We start from the raw sequence: 22,606 nt of genomic DNA, 5'->3' as shown, positions 1-22,606 counted from the left end.
TGTCCTTAGGTTAGTTAGGGTTTAAGTAGTTCTAAGTTCTAGGGGACTGATGACCACAGACGTTAAGTGCCATAGTGCTCAGAGCCATTTGACCCATTTGAACCTGGCTATAGTTGAATTCGGAACACGCAGAAACTTCGGTTAAGGTGTTTGCGATGGTGTCTGCCTTTTTTGCTAAGACTTGCAATGGTAAGTCTGTTTCTGCTGCAATGACGGCACGGATGTTGGCAGGAAGTTTACAAAGCCATATTAGACGTAAAGGCTCTTCAGGTAGGAGTTCCGGGCCGGCTAATGTACGTAAGGCTTTGAGTACTTGTGACGAAGTCTTGTCGCCCAAATCTTCGTATGCGAAAATTTTTTGTAGTCGCAAATCTGGTGACAACATATAATGCTGTATGAGAGCTTCCTTTAGCACAAAGTAATTTTGTTGCAACAAGGTTTCTTCTACTTGCTCTATCACTTCTAAATTTATATGTGAAACCACTATATTAAATTTGTCAATGTTGTTAGACACCCCACGCTCCCGAAATATGCATTCAGCCTGCGTAAACCAAAGCTGGGAGCGCGTCGGCCAGAACGCGGAAAGCTTAACATTTCCGTGTAGCGTGTAGGTACTCCCATCTTTTGCATTAACATCTGTCGTTCCGTTTTGTGGCGAATCAAAGGGCGTGGACCGCGATCCTTGGTCGAACAGACTGTAGTCTTCGATCTTGATTCCACTGCCCCATGCTTTTGTCTCTGAATTCATTATTCTCGTCGGTATATATATTTTCTTTATGCTTCTGCTACGATTTTTCGGGGTCACCACTATGGGAGCCTTTATATTTTATCAAGTAACAGCTTTTTCATGAGATGAGAAAACATTTTATTTTCAAAGCACAGATCAAAAACTGACAAGAATAAACAACTTGTAACCAAGCCGACTACAGCAAAGATAAATATCTATCAGCTGCAGCTTTCACCCGCTGTTTTTGGCGCAGTGGATAAATGACGTCGCCACACACAAATAAATTTATGTTGTAATGTGCATTTTACATTGAACAGCGGAAGTCATAAATAATAGACTGGTTTGAATTTTTGACCTTTTGTCACCCTCAGAATTAAAACAAAATATCGACATGTTAATTTCTGTGCCTCAAATGGTGGTAAATGATAAGCTTAAGGTATTTTTCCATCCATTCATAATTTAGTACTGTAGCATATAACATATCAAGCACACATTAATATATTTTTGTGGGTGTATATAACATGTACAAACATTGGACAGGAATGGGGCGAGAGCAACATTCATTACATCTTTGAGGATATATATTGATGAGAATTTAAATAGAGAAAGAATTAATTTTAAATTAAAGTATTTTGTTTATAATTTGAATATGTCCTGTGAAAATATAATTTCTGCACTAAACCATCGTTAAGGAAGAAAGTTTCTATTGGAAAAAGGGCTGAATGTGAATACTCTGTAGATCTCAGTGCTCTAAAGAGGCAGTTGACAGTTATTTTGACTTCATCATGACTGCAAGCCCTACATATGACTTTTGCTGTGAAATGGGATGCAACTAGCTGATGTCAGCTGAGAACGAGTTACGTATATGCAGTTACAATACCGGTACTAGAAGAAAAAAGTACCTTCCTCTCCATTTATTAATACCTACCTGTAACTTGGAATAGAGCAACACTGAAGATAGGAAAATCGTCGATCACTTCCTAATGACAAAAAATGCTTCATAGACGGCAAAGCTAAGGATCAAGGTTATGTAAATTGTTGCTTCTCACCAACTACTTTTTAATTGTCAAGTTTTTCATTCAAAGTGTAATGTATTTGACGCAAAAGAATTACAAGTTTAATTCCGTTGTTAATCTAATTTTTTCTGTTATGTATATTCCTTCACAAGTGGAATGTATGCAATTATTTCTTGTCTTCATGGAGGTAGTTTTCGGCGTTCGTGAACATTGGAATTTCGATTTAAATATTAATTAAGAAGGATTTCTATTAATTATTTTATGTATGTACTGCAGCTGTGGCTAGAGAAAATACGCTGTGATAATTCTGGACAGATTTTTCATTCAATGTGTTCAATGTTCTACTCCAGAAATTGTAACAGTAGCTGTCCCTCTTCTGTTTAGTGATAACTGGTTTTAACTGTTACAATTAAAAGAATTTTTAGGAAATTCATGTTTATTAGTATTTTGAGACTCTTATCTATCCTTTATGGCTATAAAATCAGGGAAACTTAATGGTGCCCATTTGTGTAGCAGCATCATGCATCTGACGGCAGACACTGAAATCCGAGCTGCAGTTGCATCTTTGTTGAGTGTTTGTGCGCTTGTCTCATCTTTGAGCACTTCTTAGAAAATTGTGGCAGTGTTTAGGGTATAATGGTTGTTTGGAATTGACGCAGCAAATAGGTTGAGGGCTTTGTCGTCGAAGGCTTTTCGGAGGTATAGAAGTAATGTTAATATAGTTAACTGCTTTCCAGTTTCTTTGAGTCCTTAATTTTATATGCGTGATGAGTATTTAGCGTCTGTTACAAACTGCAAGGCAGAGGAACTTTTACGGTAAATTTATTAATTTCTTACAGCATGGAAAACAAATCGGAGCCTGTCGGCATTGCCGCACTTGGAAAAGGAGAAACTGATGGATCCCAAAACAGAGCTGTGGGAAATGGAGAAAGTTCGGACCATCAAAAAGAAAGAAAGACAGACGAGCCAAAACCACAGACATCAGACGAAAGTTGCCGCAAGAGAAAAGTTAAGCTTGAAAGCAGTGAAAAAGTTCACAAAAGAAAACGAATGCTTGTTCAGCGTTTGAAGCTGAGGTCTTTAAGGAAGAAAAATGGTGAGTAGTGCGTAGTATGTGTAATGCTACCTTTGTTTGGACTGTTGTCTTGTCTGAAATTACTTACAGCTGTTTAGAATTATGAAACTATACTAACAACGCTTTGAAGAATGTTGTGTTATGTAGGTCTAATGCAAGCGAGTGGCTCGCTTTGGTTATATGTTTGGATGGTACAGTAATTTGCTTTCTTATTCTGTTAGTTTCTTTCGAAATAAAAAGAGACGCCACAGTTGGTGCCTCAACATTTAACAGCTAACTCCTGTTACATTATATGGAAGAGATGTAAACTATCGATGAATGTTGATTTTTATCGCACTGACGTTCTCAATTACAAAAACATCACGGTAGAGCCTGTTTAAAAGTGTAGCGGAGGCCACACGATACCACAAAAACTTAAAATAGATCTAATACAAGTTACATTTGAAGTCAATGGAAAACTCATGTGATAAGCTGCAAATTGAAAGTATAGATAATATCAGATTTAAGTGGTTACTTTTACCAATTTGGACAGTGCAAAATGTTGACGTTTTTGGTTGCCTGTTTGTATGTTTAATCACTCCGTGCACTTGAATCTGTAGTGAAATATCTGTTAACTGGTGCCTTTTATAAGAATTAAATGATTTTTACTCCTGTGGCTTTTAATTATGTTGCATTTTAAGTATAGGCCCATTTTGTAGTGGTGGTATCGTGTGTGGCAAATGTCAAAGTGTTTTTCAAAATGCTGTCTCAACCACTTGTTTTTATTTTCAGAAGCGGCTAGAAGAAGTGCTCAGCAGTACGGTCCAAGTCTCACAGACTTGTCAGACGAGTTGCTGCTGGTGGTGTTGCGTTCACTGCCACCTCGTGACGTGCGCTCTCTTGGGCAAGTGTCATCACGGTTCGTTAATGTGGTTGCTGACCATACGTTGTGGGTGTCTCCAGATTTCCGTCACCAGAGAGGATTGTCTTGTGATCAGTTCTGTGAGCAGTACTTGCCATTCTTAGGCCCGTGGACAACTTCAGTGGCTACTCGAGGTCCTCTCCTGTCTCCAGAACCAGCAAGGTACTTAATGTAGATGCAACTGTTACCAGGTATAAATGAAATGTAAGCTATGTAGACAGTAGAAGAAAGACTTATTTCAGCAGACGTGAAGGTTTGCAAATTTACAGGTACCTACATTTAGCACAATAAAATCAGGTCAATGGAAGCATCCGATTCCAGTTGTATGCTTTGACCCATGATGTGATAGTATAGTGTGTGACACCATTACGGTGTGGAGCTTTAGAGTTGGTTCTGTTTGTAGATATCGTGTTGTTATATTTGATGGTATCCTCTGGTAGTTGAGGGTTACGTGCCAAGTTTAACTTCCTGTATTGGGTTCAGTTGAGTTTTGGTTGTCATCATACTAATGTGGTTTTGAGTTTATGTAGTTGGTGCAGTAATGGGAAGTGTTTTCAGTGGGAGATTAAGATTCGTTTTTGTTTATGTGTTTGGTGTTTTTGTTAGGTCTGGTTAGTTTGGTGTTTGTTGTGCTGAAAGAAGTTTTTTAGTACTTTTTCATTAGATGTGGATATGACAATGAAGTTCATGAGTGTATCATTACGTTCTGAGATGTGTGGTGGTATGATGTCTGTCATACAGTTTCTGCAGCTACTCAGTCTTCTTGCTGAATATGTTGTGTGTCACGTTTGTGGGGTTGCATTGTCGTGTGTGTGTGTGTGTGTGTGTGTGTGTGTGTGTGTGTGTGTGTGTGTGTGCGCGCGCGCGCGCGCGCCTGCATGTGCATACGTACGTAGATGGTAAGTGATTTTTGTCATGGTTTTATTGTACATTGTGATGTTTTGTGTTTTGCATAGTTATTTATGGTTGGTCAGTTGTGTTGTTTTAATGTGAATGTGGCATATTTGGGTTTTTAAGTTGTGGGGGTCTAGGTTCCACTTTTCAGAGTTGTAGGTGTTTGTTTTTTGGTATTGGTAGCCATGTTCGAGCTGTATAGGTCAAGGGAAATGTCCAGTTCCTGTGGTTTTGTTGGTGTACCAGAATGTCGTCATTTAAATTTTTTTTATGTTATTTGTTTTGGGATAGAGGGTTGTTTTTCATTTTATTGTAGCTTGTCCTCACCTTAACCCTACAGTTGTCCTGTTAGTTTCATTTTATTTTTGGAGTGAGAAGTTATTGCTTGCTTACTTACTTATTCCGTGGTGCTACAGCCCATGTAGGGCCTTGTCTTCTCTGATGATCACAGCCCAATCCTGATGATTTTCTGCTCGCTTCCTCCATCTCCTGACTCTAATCTTTCTCAAATCATTTTCGACATCCGCCAGCCATTGTTTCTGCGATCTACCTTTGCCACCCGGATTTCCCGTGTGAACCTTTTTGGCAGCTCGATCCTCTGATATTCGCTCTACATGGCTCAATGGCTCAGCCATCTTAATCTGTTACACTTAATTTCAGTCACCAAGTCAGGATTTCTGTATAGTTCTTCCAATTCCTTGTTTCTCTTTATCCTCCATTGCCCCACCTCATACACAGCTCCAAAAATCTTTCTTGATATTTTCCTCTCCCATCTTCTCAAGAGCTGCTCTTCTGCTAAAGTCATTGTCCATGTTTGAGCCATACATTACCACCGGTCTTATGACTGTTCGATAGACACTCACCTTCGATTTTCTGCTCAGTCTATGTGACTGAAGGATCTTGATCAGGGCAATCCTAGATTTTATTTCTTCTCTTATTCTGCTATCCTCCATAACCAGCACTCCCAGGTATTGGAACTTCTCACATCTCTCATAATTGCCTCTGTTCAACTTAATATATTTCTCTTCAACAGCAGCATTTTTCCTGAAGCAAAGAGATACTGTGTTTTTGTGTTGTTTACTCTAAGTCCCAACTGTTCTGCCACCTTTTCCAGTCTGTCAAATTCGTCTTCCATTGCTTTCAAACTTCTAGAGAACATACACACATCATTGGCATAAGCTAGATTTCGGTGCATATGCTTAAACAGAGCGTCACCTCGGTTAACAGTCTCCACCCTTCGCATCACTCTCTCCAACACTATGTTGAAGAGTAGAGTGGATAATACATCATCCTGTCTTAACCCTTGGTAGACCTGAAATTCTTTAGAAAGTTTTCCTTCTACTTTTACCTGGCATTTTGTGCTGGTGAGGGTCATGTGTACCAGTCTGATAAGTTTACTTGGGAATTCCATCTCCATTAAGGTGTCATACAGCTTTTTCCTTTTAACGCAATCATAGGCCTGTTTAAAGTCTACAAAAAGTTGATGTACATCCACATTATATTCATAACAGTTTTCCATTATTTGCCTTATAATGAAGATCTGGTCTATTGTTGATTTGCCCCGTCGAAAACACTGGCAGTCTCGAGTATTTCTTCTGTAACTGGTGTAAGTCTCGTAGCAGTGACTTTGGCTAATACTTTGTACACATTGCTGACTAAAGCAATAGCGCGATAATTTTCACAGTTTGCTTTGTCCTTCTTATGAATTGGGAATGTAAAGGCCATGTTCCACTGGTCTGGCATCTCTTCCTGGATCCTCATTATTCCTCTATTGTTGGTATAGGTACAGGTCTTTGTCTGACTAACGTTCTGCCACAGTTGGTGACCCTCTGTTTCATTTTCTTCCAGAACTACTCTTTCTGTTGTGATATTCAGCAGCTCACTGAAATATTCTGCCCATCGGTCTAGAACCTGTTCTTCTCCTCCTATAAAATTTCCTTCTTTATTTCTACAGAATACCGTATGAGGTCTTCAGTTCCTGAACTCTCTTGTGGAATTTTCTTACTTCTTGATCATTATATTCTTCTTCTAGCTCCGTAATCCATCTCCTCTCTAATTCCTCCCTGCAAAGCATTTCTGCTTCTTTCCTTTTCTTCATGAATTCTTCTGTGTTAGATCTTGTTGTCCTGTTTATCATTTTCTTCCTTGGCTCATTTCTCTCTTCCACTGCCTTTTTACAGTCATTGTTCCATCTTGTCCTTCTCACTCTTTCTTCTAAACTTACGACTTCTGCAGTTTCTAGTGGAGTCTTTTTAATCATACTCCACTTCCCTTCGATGCTTTCCACAGCTTGGCTTTGCTTAGCCTCACGCTTTTTCTGCAATTCTGTTTCAGACTTTTCAGATACTCCCTTCTCTTTCAATTTGGAAACATTGTATCTTTGTGGAGCTTTTGTCTTCCCTCTGGATCTATAGACAGCTATGTGTTGTCTGTACTTCACTGTTACTATACAATGATCCGAATTGTGGTGAGCCCGCCTGCAGCTGTCAACTTCGAGGATGTCAGACACATGTCGCCTGTCGATTACCACATGGTCAATTTGATTAAAAATAGTGCCATCTGTCGAGCGCCATGTGGCTTTCCTTATTTTCTTTCTCTGGAGCTATGTACTCTTCACTACCATTGCATTGCCCATGGCAAAGTCTATAAGTCTTTGACCAGTTTTATTTGACACCTCGTACAGGCTTTCATTTCCTACTGTTCCTCTAAAGGCTTCTTCTTTTCCCACTTTTGCATTGAAGTCACCCATCACCATCTTTACATCATTCTTTGGTATGCCTTGTAATTCCTGTTCCAGTCGACCATAAAACTAATCTTTCACTTCACACTCCTCATTTTCTGTGGGTGCATCCACACATACTAGAGTGATGTTGAAGAAGCGGGCTTCATTCTCAAAGTACACATCCTTTCATTTGTTGTTGTTGTTGTTGTTGTTGTTGTTGTTGTGGTCTTCAGTCCTGAGACTGGTTTGATGCAGCTCTCCGTGCTACTCTATCCTGTGCAAGCTTCTTCATCTCCCAGTACCTACTGCAACCTACATCCTTCTGAATCTGCTTGGTGTATTCATCTCTTGGTCTCCCTATACGATTTTTACCCTCCACGCTGCCCTCCAATGCTAAATTTGTGATCCCTTGATGCCTCAAAACATGTCCTACCAACCGATCCCTTCTTCTAGTCAAGTTGTGCCACAAACTTCTCTTCTCCCCAGTCCTATTCAATACCTCCTCATTAGTTACGTGATCTACCCACCTTATCTTCAGCATTCTTCTGTAGCACCACATTTCAAAAGCTTCTATTCTCTTCTTGTCCATACTAGTTATCGTCCATGTTTCACTTCCATACATGGCTACACTCCATACAAAACTTTCAGAAATGACTTCCTGATACTTAAATCTAGACTCGATGTTAACAAATTTCTCTTCTTCAGAAACGATTTCCTTGCCATTGCCAGTCTACATTTTATATCCTCTCTACTTAGACCATCATCAGTTATTTTACTCCCTAAATAGCAAAACTCCTTTACTACTTTAAGTGCCTCATTTCCTAATCTAATTCCCTCAGCATCACCCGATTTAATTTGACTACATTCCATTATCTTCGTTTTGCTTTTGTTGATGTTCATCTTATATCCTCCTTTCAAGACACTGTCCATTCCGTTCAACTGCTCTTCCAAGTCCTTTGCTGTCTCTGACAGAATTACAATGTCATCGGCGAACCTCAACGTTTTTACTTCTTCTCCATGAATTTACTCCGAATTGTTCTTTTGTTTTCTTTACTGCTTGCTCAATATACAGATTGAATAACGTCGGGGAGAGGCTACAACCTTGTCTCACTCCCTTCCCAACCACTGCTTCCCTTTCATGCCCTCGACTCTTATAACTGCTATCTGGTTTCTGTACAAATTGTAAATAGCCTTTCGCTCCCTGTATTTTACCCCTGCCACCTTTAGAATTTGAAAGAGAGTATTCCAGTCAACATTGTCAAAACCTTTCTCTAAGTCTACAAATGCTAGAAATGTAGGTTTGCCTTTCCTTAATCTTTCTTCTAAGATAAGTCGTAAGGTCAGTATTGCCTCACGGGTTCCAGTATTTCTACGAAATCCAAACTGATCTTCCCCGAGGTCGGCTTCTACTAGTTTTTCCATTCGTCTGTAAAGAATTCGTGTTAGTATTTTGCAGCTGTGGCTTATTAAACTGATTGTTCGGCAATTTTCACATCTGTCAACACCTGCTTTCTTTGGGATTGGAATTATTGTATTCTTCTTGAAGTCTGAGGGAATTTCACCTGTTTCATACATCTTGCTCCTTTCATTTATAGGATTAAAATTTATGATTGCTGCTTTATACTCATTGTCTAAAAGAAAGCCAGAACCACCTTCTATACCACTGTCTCCTCCACTATACATAATTGTGTAATTACCACTTCTTATGATGCCATCTCCTTTCCATATGACCTCTTGAATTGCTGCTACTCCTATATGCAGGGTGTATACGATCTGGGAAAAATCCAGGAATTTTTCCATCTGGGGAAAAACTGGGTATTGTTTAGAATTCCGGGAATTTTTCATTGTTTTAGTTTTCAGTTAAATTTTTGTGATTTTTACTGGTAAGAACCAATATTCTAACAAAGGATATTACTGTATCCCGCTACTGCAGAATAATACTGCAGCAACAAAACATGAACGAGAGAAAAGAAAAGCGAAAGTAAAACTTAAGTTGCAAAGGAAATGCGCCGTATACAACAATAAAACTGCTCATACAAGCGTCTGCCAACAGCAAAGTGTGTCAAAGGCTTTAGGAAGACTATGCAATGCTTTATAACAACAAATTGCCTCTGATGAGTGTGATGTGACAACTGTTTAAATGAGATTCGTTTGAGCTGTTGCGGGCGGGCTCTTGAGCATGCGCAGTTGAGTCGCGTTGAGTAGTACATTCTCCCACTTCTGGTTACAGAAGTGTGGCTGGGCGCCACTACTTAATATTGCCTGGTTCGGAAATATAGTAAATCTGGGGCTGATGCACAGAGCAGTCTGAGTTGAGGTGAGGAGTCTCCACGTGATCTGTATTTACGTTCAGTGATTTTGTTGTTTCCTCTTCATTTATTGCTCTCACGTTAAATGATAACAAAACGGATTTTTGTAGCCGGGAGCTATTAAATGAATTAAAATACGTTCGCATAATTACGGAAGGATAAAATATGTTATTAGTTTCAGATTTTATTTCCATCTTTCCGACAGTCAAGCATTAATCGCCTTACAGAACAGTGAAGTTAATTTTGACAGCTTGCTAAAGAGATTTGGCTTAAAATTAATTTTTTCTGCTAAGGGAGTCAATTTATTTGAAACGAAGTGTTTAATTTCACACTATTAGTTAGTTTCAACTGTTCGCTGCATTTCAAGAGCACGCATGGCATTATGCCATAATAAAGAACCAAATATGAGATAATACAGTTCTGGTACTCCAAGAAAGTTTATATGCAAATGTCCATTTTAAGCCGAATTATGTGTTTTAGTATGGTTCACGAAATTCCGAAGCTCTTGGAGTATTGTCTGATGTCTTGTTTATAACATATGTAAGATCTTTTATGTTTTACACCAACAAACATCTGGGCTTCCTGAGTCATTGTAGCTGCGCAAGCGTGGTAACGCCTGTTATCTGGTGCTCTCTTGCAACTGCTGAAACAGACCTATTTGTAACTGGTAGCTGGAAAATATTGTGCGAATGGTGGTTCGAAAAGCGTTACATTCAAAGCAGATTTCCTTTTGCCCGAGAAGAACTGTGTGCGATAATGTACGATGAATTTCTTAAATCACAAAGCGTTTGAATCTCATTTAAAAATCAACTCTTTAAGGGCAACCATTTAGAAGAATTTAGAGCCCAGATGATCAGACATTCACGTCGTTATTAAAAATTTTACTGGCACATTTGTGTGATGTATCTTAAAGTGTAACATGTGCAAAAAAGGTCAACATTATAGTGGAAACTTAGCTTCTCTTCCAGCTTATTAATCTTAGAGACACAATATTATATGTGAATGCTATGTATGTTAATTTAAACCATTAACTTTTCTTATTTGTGTGTTCGCACTACTGAAGAGTGATCTTGCTATTGGCTGACTTCATCACGTATCCTATGCTGTCATCAGCTGGGGAGATCACGTGACGTGAGCTATGACTGTCTTACAAAAGCGCATCGCAATCTTGATTTCAATGTTTCGGAAAGTAACATGGGGTGTTTGGTGGAATTCAAATTTATACCTTCGTAATACAAAAATATGCAGTGTACATGTTGCTGCACATCAAAGGTCTTTCAAGAAGTGTTTTTTTTCCCCCTGAGTTTCTATTTCTAAGGTGCTGGGAAATTCTACTCTGGTATACAAAACCATAAACATTCAAAGGATTGATGAGGTTTACTGTGCCGAGGAAGAGTATACTGTCACTTGACACGGAGAAAGTGTATTTTTAACCGGGAAATCTGGGAATTTTTTTCCTTGTCCATGTATACACCCTGTATATGATATTTCTCCATCTCTTGTTTGAGTCCATGTACACCTCCTGGTTTGTTCAAAGTTCTTAAATTCCAAGTAGCAAAGTATGTATCATTTCTCCATTTACATTGTCCTTTTCCTTGCATGGGTCGTTCATCAGTATTATCAGTCCAGGTGTCCCTATCTTTTATTTAGTATTGTAACAATGTTTTTTCTTATGTGGGATTGTTAACCTCGTGATCAACCCCAACCTGGAGGTCTTGGATTTGTATTGGGTTTACGTCGTTAGGGAGACCGGCTTCACCATGCCTCTAGAGCCCTCCCTGCGCTATGTAGGAAATTGAAAATGATAAGGAAAAAGGATGGGATAGGATAGGAGACAGGTTATTGATAGGACGTTGAGGGACACACTTCGTCTGGCTCCTTCCCTTTGGCCTCTCCGGCATGGCTGACCCTGTTGGTAGCTATGCTACCGCCGGCATAGTCCTCCAGATCCAGAGCACGCTAACCTTTCCCACACGGACAGTGCTACATTAACGTGGTGTCGCCTGAGAAGTTATTGTGCCTTTTTTATTTTTGTTTGTGTTTGTTGGCGTGTGTGTGTAGTGATGTCATTTTCGGCATTTTGTATATGCTGGAAGAACCTGTTTCTGCCATATTAATGATGTCATGGGTTAAAGCAGAGGGGTGGAAATGGATGCTTCTGTAATGCCTAAAGTTCTTACGCTGGGTAAAAGTGACTCTATATCTCGAAGACGCGAAACGGTATCGGAAATTTGTAAAGTTTTTTATGGGGTGTTGCTTAAGACTTGGGAAAATTGTAGGTGCGGTAGACATCATAATGTTCAGCTGGTTAAGAGTTGGCTAGAAAATACGTTTTTAGGGGTCAACAGAAGTGTCCGGCCCACACGTCTGCTTTGACCCGTGACGTAAGGGTGTTGTCGTGTGTGACGTCATGAAGGCGAGGAGTTTGGTTTGTGATTGTGGCGTGTTTGTAGATGTTGTTGTGTTGTGGTTTGTTGTGCTCTCTCGTGGTATGCTCAGGGTCTTTATTTGTGTGGTGTGATGTGCTCAGTTTGCTTTTGCTCGTTATCCAAAATTGTTAGAGTGTCGGCTGTGTTTGTAGTGGAATTCATTTCACTGAGTTAATGGTTTTGTGTGAAGGTTAATTTAAAGTTGTTCGCTGTATATCGTGTGGTAATTTTAGTAAAATTAATCGGTTGTTGTTTTTGTTCAGGAATGGATGTGATGGATAAAATTAACAGTGTGCAGGTCAACGGAAGTGTTCGATCCCAATGGTTGGCTGTGTATGTTGATATTGGTATCAGGAGATGTTTTTGAGCTATATAGGCCAAGGGAAGTGTTTGATCCTAATTTATGGGATCGGGAGCTGCTGTTGAGCTATATAGGTCAAGGGAAGTGTCCGATTCCAGATGATGTGTTTAGTGGTATATGGGGAGTTTCGTGATGTCGGTTTTTTTTGTCGTTCTGTGTGCTTTTGTATGGGGGTGGGTGTCCAGATTTGTTTATATTTAGTTTCCCCCTGCCCAAAACACCCCATTTCCCACGCTTGTCCCCTTCATTGTCATTAGGCTTCTTGTGGAAAGTGTGTGTGTTTGTTTTTCAATGTATTTTCGTCCTCATAATGTGTACATACCGACTTTATATGCGCCATATTGGAATCGTGGTTTATGGTCGTTTCCGCCATATTTGTGACGTCATGGGTCAAAGCAGACGGGCGGGATCGGATGCTTCTGTATTTCCGTTTTTAGTTTACCTTGCAATTTAGCTTCGCCATACCCCTGAAATTTATTTTGTTGCGGTAGTATTCACGTCTTTGAGCCGAACTATTTTTTTTTTTTATGCAGATTGACACAGGTCAGTTTTTAATTTAGTATTGAAATTGGGTGTGACTTTAGCCCTTGTGAACTTATGGGCAATGATGAGTGCTGGCAATTGTGTGACGTTTATATTAACAGGAACGCCTTGTTATGAAATATTCAGGTTACAAGGATAACTAATTTACTGAGTGGAACAAGGGTATATAAAAGAATGTGTCAGCCCTTGAGCAGGAACAGCATTGATTATTTACTTCGTGGCCAGTTGTTGCCTGCATCACCACACCACACCGCCACTGCCCCAAGTAAAATGTTATCTGGTTGGCCACTGGACAATCATGTGAGAGCACCCCCTGTCGTGCCTACCTGTTCAGCATGCTTAATGCATGAAAAAACTTTTATTCAAGATTTATTCTAGGAAATAGACAGGGAATGGACATTGATTGAAAATATTCAGTCTGTTAATTTACTGATAGTTTCAACTCAGTTCTTTAAAAGGTTGTAAATGACTCTTTTTTCCATGTTTGAATTGCCATTGATATGCTGTGCAAAACTTTTGGAAGGAATTTGAGCTACTTATTCACAATTTAATTAATTATTATTACATTTTTTCAGTGCAGTGTTGTTAGTAAATAACACCATTTTGCTGATATTTTTCTGCAGATCAGTTAGAACAGTATAAGGCAAAACTGCTGTATTGTGCTAAGAAGGAAGAATTGCATACAGGTGCCCATTTCTAACTGTTAAGTGAAGCAACAGACTTCACAAACTTCAAATGAATTTCTGTTGGTGATAAACTACTGGAAATAAAGAATTTTATGACTGCGTAGTATTCCAGTTATTCAGTTTGAATGAAATGCTCAAGTGTGCTTTAAAGTTCCTTGTAAACAAAAGTGGTCCACATATAAGTTGACAACTTACTTACAGTGTTCTGCAACATTGTAACAAAAGCATTATTTCACTGATAACTCTGTGTTTATGCTGGTACAAGGATTTGTCAGGGTAAGATCTTTGTGTACAATGAAACTGAAAAGGTATTACCATTTAAAGGTTGTTTCCTGTGCGTGTGCTATGTACTTTCTGCTTTCACTGGGCATCTACTGGCTTCGGGTATGAATGTTTGGCGTACCTTCTGTCAAAGGATTGCTGTTTCTGAAGAGCCTTTATCTTATCCCTAAACTTATTGATCCATTGTTTGTTTCTGCTTCACTACTCTTCTAACATTTGTAGTCACAGTCGATTACTTTCCATTTTGCGCAGGGAATACCTAACTGCCTCTGACAGCAAGTCCTTCGCGTGCACTGTGTCCACTTCTTTTGTCGACATAGATGGTGCTATCCCTTGCTGGCCCAAATCCCTGGGGACTAGGAAGCCTGGCCCCTAAGCCCCAAGTATGAGAGTTGTGGCCTAAACTTTGCAATGGACCGTCCGTGTGCTGCATTTGTTAGTAGTGTACAGCAGATTTTGGCAGTGTGTTTCTGTGTATGTTGGAAGCAGTTTTTCACAATAGGAGGATAGTAGTGGTAGCCAATGAGCAAAGTGATAAGATTTACACTACCAACATGCAAATGAATGACAGTTTGGTGACAGCTGTTCCTTCACATTCTGCTTCTGCCACATATTGAAGTTTTTGTTATTGTTAAATAGCACATGCACCTTTTATTTAGGCATTTTATTAAAGATTTTACATTCGTGAGCCGTCTGTAATGTTAACGGCTGCTATGGTATCACAGTTTTGCTGCATATATTCAGTTTTGTTGTTAGCTGGCAAAGCTGACGAATGGGAAAGCATATGAATCTGGTTGTGGCGAGTGAGTGATCTGCAGCTTAGCCCGAGGTTTAAGTTGTCAGAAGTTGTCAGTTTGGTTGTTGGTTACTGGAATCAATGAATGTGAAAGTAGAAAAAATCCTAGCTATGGTGACGGATTGATCTGTGTGGTAGCCACAGGTCTGTGTTAGCTTCACAAGCTGATAGTTTTATTTCCACCATTTTCTGTTCATTTCCACCCAGAGTCCTGCAGCATATACAGGGTGGACATTAATAAAACTGACAAACTATTGGAAATAGAGGAAGAAAGCTCCAATGAACATGCTCGGAAATGGACGGTGTGTGTGTGTGTGCGCGCAACGTCGACAAATTGTCCTGGAACACAGAACAGAACTGCAGCACATCCACATCACACCAGATTTTCAAAGTGGTGTCTGTGAGAGACAGTGCACGTGTTCACACGTTGCATCACGGATTGCCTCACTCTTCGCATGTTCTGGCCTCTCTCCGAATAGTACCACAGGTGTCGTGAACACACCGTTGAAAGTTCTGCACATTAGAAACTGGTTTAGCATACACAGTGTTTTTCAAATGCCCACAGACATAAAATCCAGGGGATTTAAGTCTGGTAATCTAGCAGGCCATGCTAAAGGATCTCCGCGTTGTATTCGACATCTGGGGAAGATGTCCTGTTGAAACCAATCCTTCAAATCTGGTGTAGACACAGTCCACCACCTACCTGCCTGTCTGTATTTCTGAAAGGACCTACGATCACACAATCTGCCACAAAGGGTTCGAAACGCTTGTGGTTGTTGTCTGTGAGGGTACTTGTTTTGGTATAGGTGTGCTGCCTCTCAACTGTTTCCATCTGTTTGGCCCCCCACAGACACCATCTTGGCTTGTTCCATGAATACCGGACCGTTCTGCTGCTTAAAGTATGCTGCGTCAGTCACATAGTCTGCAACATACAAGGAACACCCTGCATATGTTCAGAGAACTTTCATTTGCTAGTGCCATCTACCGTAGCAACAATGCATTTCCAGACACATGTTCATGGGACCTTTTCCCCTCCATTTTCAGTCGGGGAACCTATCACTACAGTGTGTTGGTTTTATTAATATTACCCAGTATATCTATAACAGAAATACAAAGGTGCAGCAAAAGCAGTTAATTGAAATTCGGTGTTAAATTATTTTTTGACCTATGTGGGCATTTGTCCCTGAAAAGTGCTTTTATGCAAAAATTTGTTTTGGCTCTTTCTAGCCTGTAGTATGTTAACCCTTTTGATGCTGAGAGTGCCGTAACAGTGTGTGCGTACCCGTGTATGTGGTCGGGCCGCCGTGCTGGCCATGTTATGGCGCTATGCACTGTTGTGCTGAGCTTTTATCATTGCGGGCTCTTCTTTTTTTTTAAACCTCACCATTAAGTTATTAAATTAAAGTTGGAGCTTTGAATCTTCTTTATTGTTGGTGCTCATAAAACTGTATAACATTACAAAGAAGCACATTTATAAAGTTTTCTGTGTGATATGTTTCAAAACAAGGTGCAACACACAGTCCCACATCATTTCACATACAATATACAGTCCCACATCACTTCACTTAAAACAGTAACGCGTTCTTGTTGCATTCAGTGCATCTTCTTAGGGGCCGTGTTGTTTTAGTGACAGTTCAGCAGTGCCATTAAAGTTCCTTTCTTGAAGCCACAATGGATTTTCTTCATCTGATTGATGGTCTCCAGATGCATTCCTTTCTCAGTACTATGTCTCTAAATGAGGATGAAATTAAATTCACTAATTGAAGTATTGTTTCTGATTCAGCCCTCATAAGTGACGTGAGAATGTAGCATGCGCTTGTCGAAGAGATGAAAACAGTTTTTCGTAATGTTTCAGTGTTTTGTGAGCGCATTGTCGAGCTGTGCAGTGTGTTGCACTTGTCCGCTCCTCCCATAGACTGATTGTAATGGGACACACATTTTGCTTTAAATTTTTTGGTATTTATTTGCTGGTCCATTTTCCTAGCTGATTTTGTGTTAGCTGTTAGGCATGTAATCACCATACATATGTCTTTTGTCATACCACTTAAAAGCCATCACAGTGGATGTCTAACCTAAATGCCATCTCTCCTCTTTGCAGTTTGGCTTCAAGTTTTGATGTATCTTTCCTGTTTGTACTAACTGTACATTGCATTGCAGTACAGTATTTGTTCTCCTTTGGAAGACAGATAGACTTGTGTAATAATTGTCCACATATAGTGTGTCCCCTTTTCCCAAACAAGTTTCCAAAAGTGTTGTCACAGTGCTTTCAAATCAAATGATTTTATTCTGTCTTGAAGTATTTTACAATGCACCTGATGCCATCATACAGAAACACATGAAATACAGTAGATAAAAACAAATACATAGAAAATACATGGACATTTTATACGAAGGATATGAACTGGTTAAAATAGAGCCAAAAAAGAACTACAGGACTTCAACAATCTCACTTATAAGAGTGTCATTAGTAGATAAGGTTTTCTTTACATTATGTATGAAACTCTTCTAGTGTATAAAAAGCTTTATCTGTTAGCCATTTCTATGTGAATTTTTTAAAAGCAAATGGTGGAACATCATATGCAATGAATTTAAAAAAAAAAAAAAAAAACTGGTAGCTGTTAATTCTCTTCTGAAGCGTAGTTGCAGGTGTGTGTGTTTTCTTTCTTAAGAATGAATATGAACTGTCACAACCGCAAGAACCTTTTTTTTATGAGATTATCAGTTTTGGTCTTTCACACCATCTTCAAACCTCACACCGTGATGACAGGAGGTGGCAGTTATCAATCGTGGAGTGAAGCGCCTGCTCCGTTCACAGCCCTTTACCATCACGGTGTGAGGTCAGAATGGTCTAAAACAGACCAAAACCGATAACGTTATATAAAAAAGTTTCTTGCATTGTGACTGTTACTTTTTATTTTTAAGTAAAAAAAAGCCGCTGAACCCCAAAAGAAACGTTATCAAAAATTACTGTTTTCTTTCTGTCGTGTCATATAGGTGAATAAATTTTCATAGGGGACATTTTTGATTTTCCTTAATGTGTAGTAACCAACTGAATAAAAATAATGATCAGATGGTCAGTATTTTCAGCCTTTTAAAGTGCACTGTGCAAGAAGCTCTACTATCAGAAATTGGCTTTTTTTTTCAACTAAAGACTTTCTTTGCTCCTAGTGAGTTACTGCATAGCAATATCCCATGTGTTAGGTGTGTATGAAGAAGGCACAATATGAAATAAGCCAAGTTCTAAGTTTACCCAATAAATGACTTTTGGGTAATTTCAAAGAATGATTGCCTATCGAAGTTGGAGGGCTACAAATGATACATATCGAAGGTGCGATAGTAAATCGATTATTGAAGTCTCGTGGCGTGTGTTAAGAGTATGTTTGAAGGTGTCACTACAGAATGACAAAAGAAAAGCGTTAGAGAAGCACTTGCAAATTGAAAGGAGACAACTTATCTTAGTTGTCGTCGGTGTTATCGTCTTGTGACAGTCCGTGTGATGTATAAGCTGCAGGGACAATTCCTTTTTTCCTGTACCCAGGGTAAACTCTGCCAATATTGCGCAGGATTGTCGGCAGAGTGTTGCATGCGTCAACTTTCCCCTGCAAACGCAAGTTGTGAAAGTATAAGTACTGCAACAAATACAGTTCGTCCCTCTGTCCTGGACGCTCTTCTCTTTTTATGGTAGACTTGACAGACTTCCACAGCCGTTCTATATTCTGGGTATGGACACTGGCGTCATCTGAAGAGACAAACTCCACAGAGTGATTCATGAATTCGTGTTCAAACCCTTCAGCTTTGAGAGTTTGGTACGACTGAAACCCGTCTGTGATGACTTTTGTTCAGGCAGTATGAAATGTTTTACGAGACCCACTAAAGTCACATTGTCTCGGGACAATACCCTCACAACGAAACACTTGCGTGACTCCCTTTCTATCCCATCAAAAACCCAAATATGATCTACTTCACTTTTAGAAGGTCGTCCTCTCTGATTCTTTCGTCTAACAATATGAGACTTGTCAACGTCCACTATTTTATTTGGTCCACCAATTGGCACACTGTCATTTGTCACTGTCACGTAGCACACTTCTCGGCAAAACCCGAAGTAGTCACAGACGGTATCGGCGATAGCTCAGTTTCTGATGCTGTGGCCTGCAAAGTATAATCTCGAATCCAGCATGACACAAGAATTACGCTAGTCTGAATCGATAATTTAGAGGACTTGAACCACGTATTTTTTCTGATGCGGGTTTGCTTTCTGCAAAATCCGCAATGAAATTGCAATGAAATCTGTGTCCACACTCCTCTTACGCAGTTTCACAGACTTCGCAGCACCACAGTCAACACAGTCTCTCCTTTCGTTGTCCATATTTCTGGCAAAAAGTCAAACATTTGTCTATACTGGATATGCATGCAATTAGAGTTTTCCATGTGAGGCAATCCGCAGAAGAAACTTGAGAAGCAGCACACTCGGTATTAAGAGAAACTGTGTCAATTTCCCAATGGAATCACAAACAATTACGGTGGGAATGTAATGTACTTGAACTGAAGAAACAACGCAAAACTGATAAAAATGACGTTCACAAATAATTTGTCGTAACAAGCGCCATGAGACTTCCATAATCGATTTACTATCGCATCTTTGATATGTATCGTTTGGAGCCCTCCAACTTCGATAGGCAATCATTCTTGGAAATTACCGACTTTTGCTAGCTCTGTGCATATAAAATTCGTATTTGTCTCCCAAGTTAATACTGAGGAGCTTTGTTGATTTATCTGTTTCTATATTCTGTAGACTGAAGATGTCTAATTCCCAAATAGTCCTTGAGGACTACTGTATCACACTTTGCCCTAATGTAAACTACAAAGTCAGGTATAAATCTCATTTCACAGTCATACATAAACAATCATTTCTACACCAAAATGATGTCTTTTAGACGGACTGTACTGTTCGAAAGTAAAGTGTACTTCAAAGAATACGAAACTTTCGCAAACACAAACTTCTTGGAGTGGAGTGACTACCATTCTGAACTTCTCTGTTATGAAACAATGAGTCTTATTTTATGTAATCATTCATGTGAAGTGGGAACTTTATTGCAAAAAATTCTGCATATGTCACTAGACTATTTCACCAAAAACTGGAGTTTTGAGGAAAGGTTGAATTGACAGAGATTCGGAAGTTCATTTTGACCTCAAAATTTTCCTCTATTGTAGACTATAGTGCAGTTCGCCTGTCAGCAGACTACTGCCACGAGTCGGCGACTACTTGTCAGCGGAGTTCGTCGCCAGACTGGAGGCGCGCTGTCCGAACCTGAAGGCGCTGGTACTGCGGGACCACCGCATCGACGCACGTGAGGTCTGCCCGGGCACGCTGCCGCGCCGCCTCGAGCGCCTCTCCTTCCGCCGCTGTGGCCTGGTGGGCACACAGCCGGGCGACTCGTACTTCTCGGGCTTCCACACTGCACTCGCCCACCTGCAGGAACTGGAGCTCAACAGGTGCCACTTCCGTATTTCTGTCGAGGGAAAAACTGATAGATTGAGAGATAGTAAGGGTTCCATTGTCAATCACTATTTCGGCCTATTTGTGCCACGCCAGAGCGAGCTTGTAGTGAAGTTTATCAGTGCGATCCAGTTATTGAGAAGGTAATGTTCTCATGTCAGTTGTGTGTATATATTGCACATATATAAGAAGATGGGATATTCATCACCTCTGTAAAAGAATGTTGTGCTCCGTGTAATAATTACTGTTGAATCTGTTGTCTGTGCGCGTAATTTCCAGTGTGCAATCGCCTGATGTTAAATTTGAGAAATATGTTGATTTTCACCAATTAAAACTGATGTTGGAATAGGTCTGGTGGCGTACTTACGTGTTTTGTGGAGCAATGTTGTCCGAACTTGCCAGGATATATGATTAGAACAGAAAGTGTTTTATGCAGTCAGTGGGAGAGCTGCAGGCAGACAGTGTTTCAAAGTAATACATTCACAAGAAAGGGTGAAACATTGCTCTAAATGAGGATTATAAATTTAATTGCTCCTTGTGTGTCACAGCTATTTAAGCTGCGCTAGTATCTGCAAACAAAGGATAGCGTTGCAACCCACAACATATTCAAAATAAAGCAGTGAAATAGTTCTCTGCTCTTTGTTGCTATGCAGTCAGTCTGTGTGAGCACATCGAGTTAGTGGATCAGTATTTCTTAATTAAATCATGTGAGGAGGTAGGTGTATCAATGTTCATTAGTATATGTCATTGATCCATCTACCTTCCCCATTGACTTAATAACAATAAAAAAAAAGTTGATGTACTTAGTGAGTTTGCACAGATTGATTGCGTGGCCATTTCATGACATTTGATACATTTTCGCGTCTGCCCATTTAATCCGTGAGACACCCACCAATGGCCAACAGTGTCATGCAGAACTAAATGACTTAAACCAGTTAACTTTGTCGCATGCACTGCCATATTCACAAAATATCTCTCTCAAAACACACTAATAAACCGAAAAACAGCAAACGAGACACTTTTTTGTTTGTTTTGGCAGTAGAAATATGTTCTCTCTCTTTTCATCTCTCATGTCAAAGAATCATCGCATTGGACATGTGAACTGATGTGCTGCCAACCTATGAGCAATAGATAGTCACCACAGTGACTTCACTGGTCCTGATTTAGACTTCAGTCCAGTGAAAAATGATCTGATGGTGAGTGACATTCCCAAAAAATGTAAGATACTAAGGACAGCGATTGACACAATGAAAATAGCCTGTTTTAGAAAAAGTGAAGATTCATGTCTTATTATAAATGTAGAATGTTATCGTGATAGAGAAAGGACATTATCCTCGTAAGAAGAATGATGCATTGACAGACTTTGTAGTGAGCACTGCTCGGAAATGGCGCAGTAGGTTGAAATCGTGATAGTGGTGAATAAATATGTTTAACAGCAGAAAATATTGTCCTTAGTTAATATTGCAGGACTTTGGGCATGGTTAAGCAGAAAATATTTGACATAGAGTTGCTTTGCTTAGCAAGGTAAAATGTGTAGTACTGTCAATAGACGGTACAGAAGTGAGAGTGACATATTACCTAACAGAGACAAAGGGCTCAACACACATACCTTCTTACTGCCTGAAAAACTGATAAATTGGATGTATGTAGGCATGTTAGCCAACAGACTGACTGATGTTTCTCATTGGATGGTCGGTTTGGTAAGAGCACCCGTCTATCTGTTTTTCAGTTTGTGGGTTTCTTTTCCGATTCTTATCGGAAATGAAATCTGAAAACTGAAAGACAGAGTAAATATGGACAGCCGGTGAGCTGTTGGTAAAAACACATTTGCTTCTTTGTTAGAAGTGTTAAAAAAATCCAGCCCATCACCAAGTCTTCAGCTATAAAGACCAAAGAGTAGGACTACTTTCACAATGCTAAAAGCTGCTAAATGCTTCATTTTTATGTATGTGTTGGTCTATTTATTACATGATTTGCACCACCAGCATTTGTAGCCTTTCTGCTTCTAATTTTAAATTAGTTCCTTAGACTTGTAGGTGACATCTTTCATGCTGCTTACATTATAAGTACATGAGATTTGCATCAACATTGTGTTTTATTTGTTTTGCTTTACTGTGATGTAGTTCATCACACAACTATACATCACAATGTGGGTTTCTAGAATCATTTTAGATAGTAATTGTGGGGATACAACTGCACTGAATTTGAAGTCCTTGGAACTTCTGCCAGTGCTAGGAATGGTAATACAGCTAACAACCTCTCCTTTCAGCGTACAGCTTCTCTCAAGACAATTCTATTTTACCACATGTGGTTTGATGACAAACAGCAGCTCCAAAAAGCAGTTTTGTCATCTGTTAAATAATTCTGA

At 39.6% G+C, this 22,606-nt stretch overlaps 1 protein-coding gene across 5 annotated transcripts in view; it reads left to right on the top strand.

Annotated features, from left to right (window-relative positions):
- Positions 1-2,306: 2,306 nt before the first annotated feature.
- LOC126427912 (uncharacterized) overlaps positions 2,307-22,606 on the top strand; it is an 88,312-nt gene continuing 68,012 nt past the window's right edge. For 4 of the 5 annotated variants that reach the window (XM_050089808.1, XM_050089807.1, XM_050089806.1 and 1 more), the window contains exons 1-4: positions 2,307-2,442; positions 2,583-2,839; positions 3,590-3,881; positions 19,977-20,234. In XM_050089808.1, coding sequence (XP_049945765.1) covers positions 2,584-2,839; positions 3,590-3,881; positions 19,977-20,234 — 806 coding nt within the window. In that variant the 5' untranslated portion in view covers positions 2,307-2,442; position 2,583. The remainder of the gene's footprint in view (positions 2,443-2,582; positions 2,840-3,589; positions 3,882-19,976; positions 20,235-22,606) is intronic. The other variant, XM_050089805.1, reaches the window with a different exon arrangement.

This window comes from Schistocerca serialis, chromosome 12, assembly GCF_023864345.2.
Source record: "Schistocerca serialis cubense isolate TAMUIC-IGC-003099 chromosome 12, iqSchSeri2.2, whole genome shotgun sequence".
In the NCBI taxonomy this organism is placed as follows: Eukaryota; Metazoa; Arthropoda; class Insecta; order Orthoptera; family Acrididae; genus Schistocerca; species Schistocerca serialis.
The sequence above is the reverse complement of the archived record's forward strand: the minus strand, read 5'-3'. Positions and strand labels throughout refer to the sequence as shown.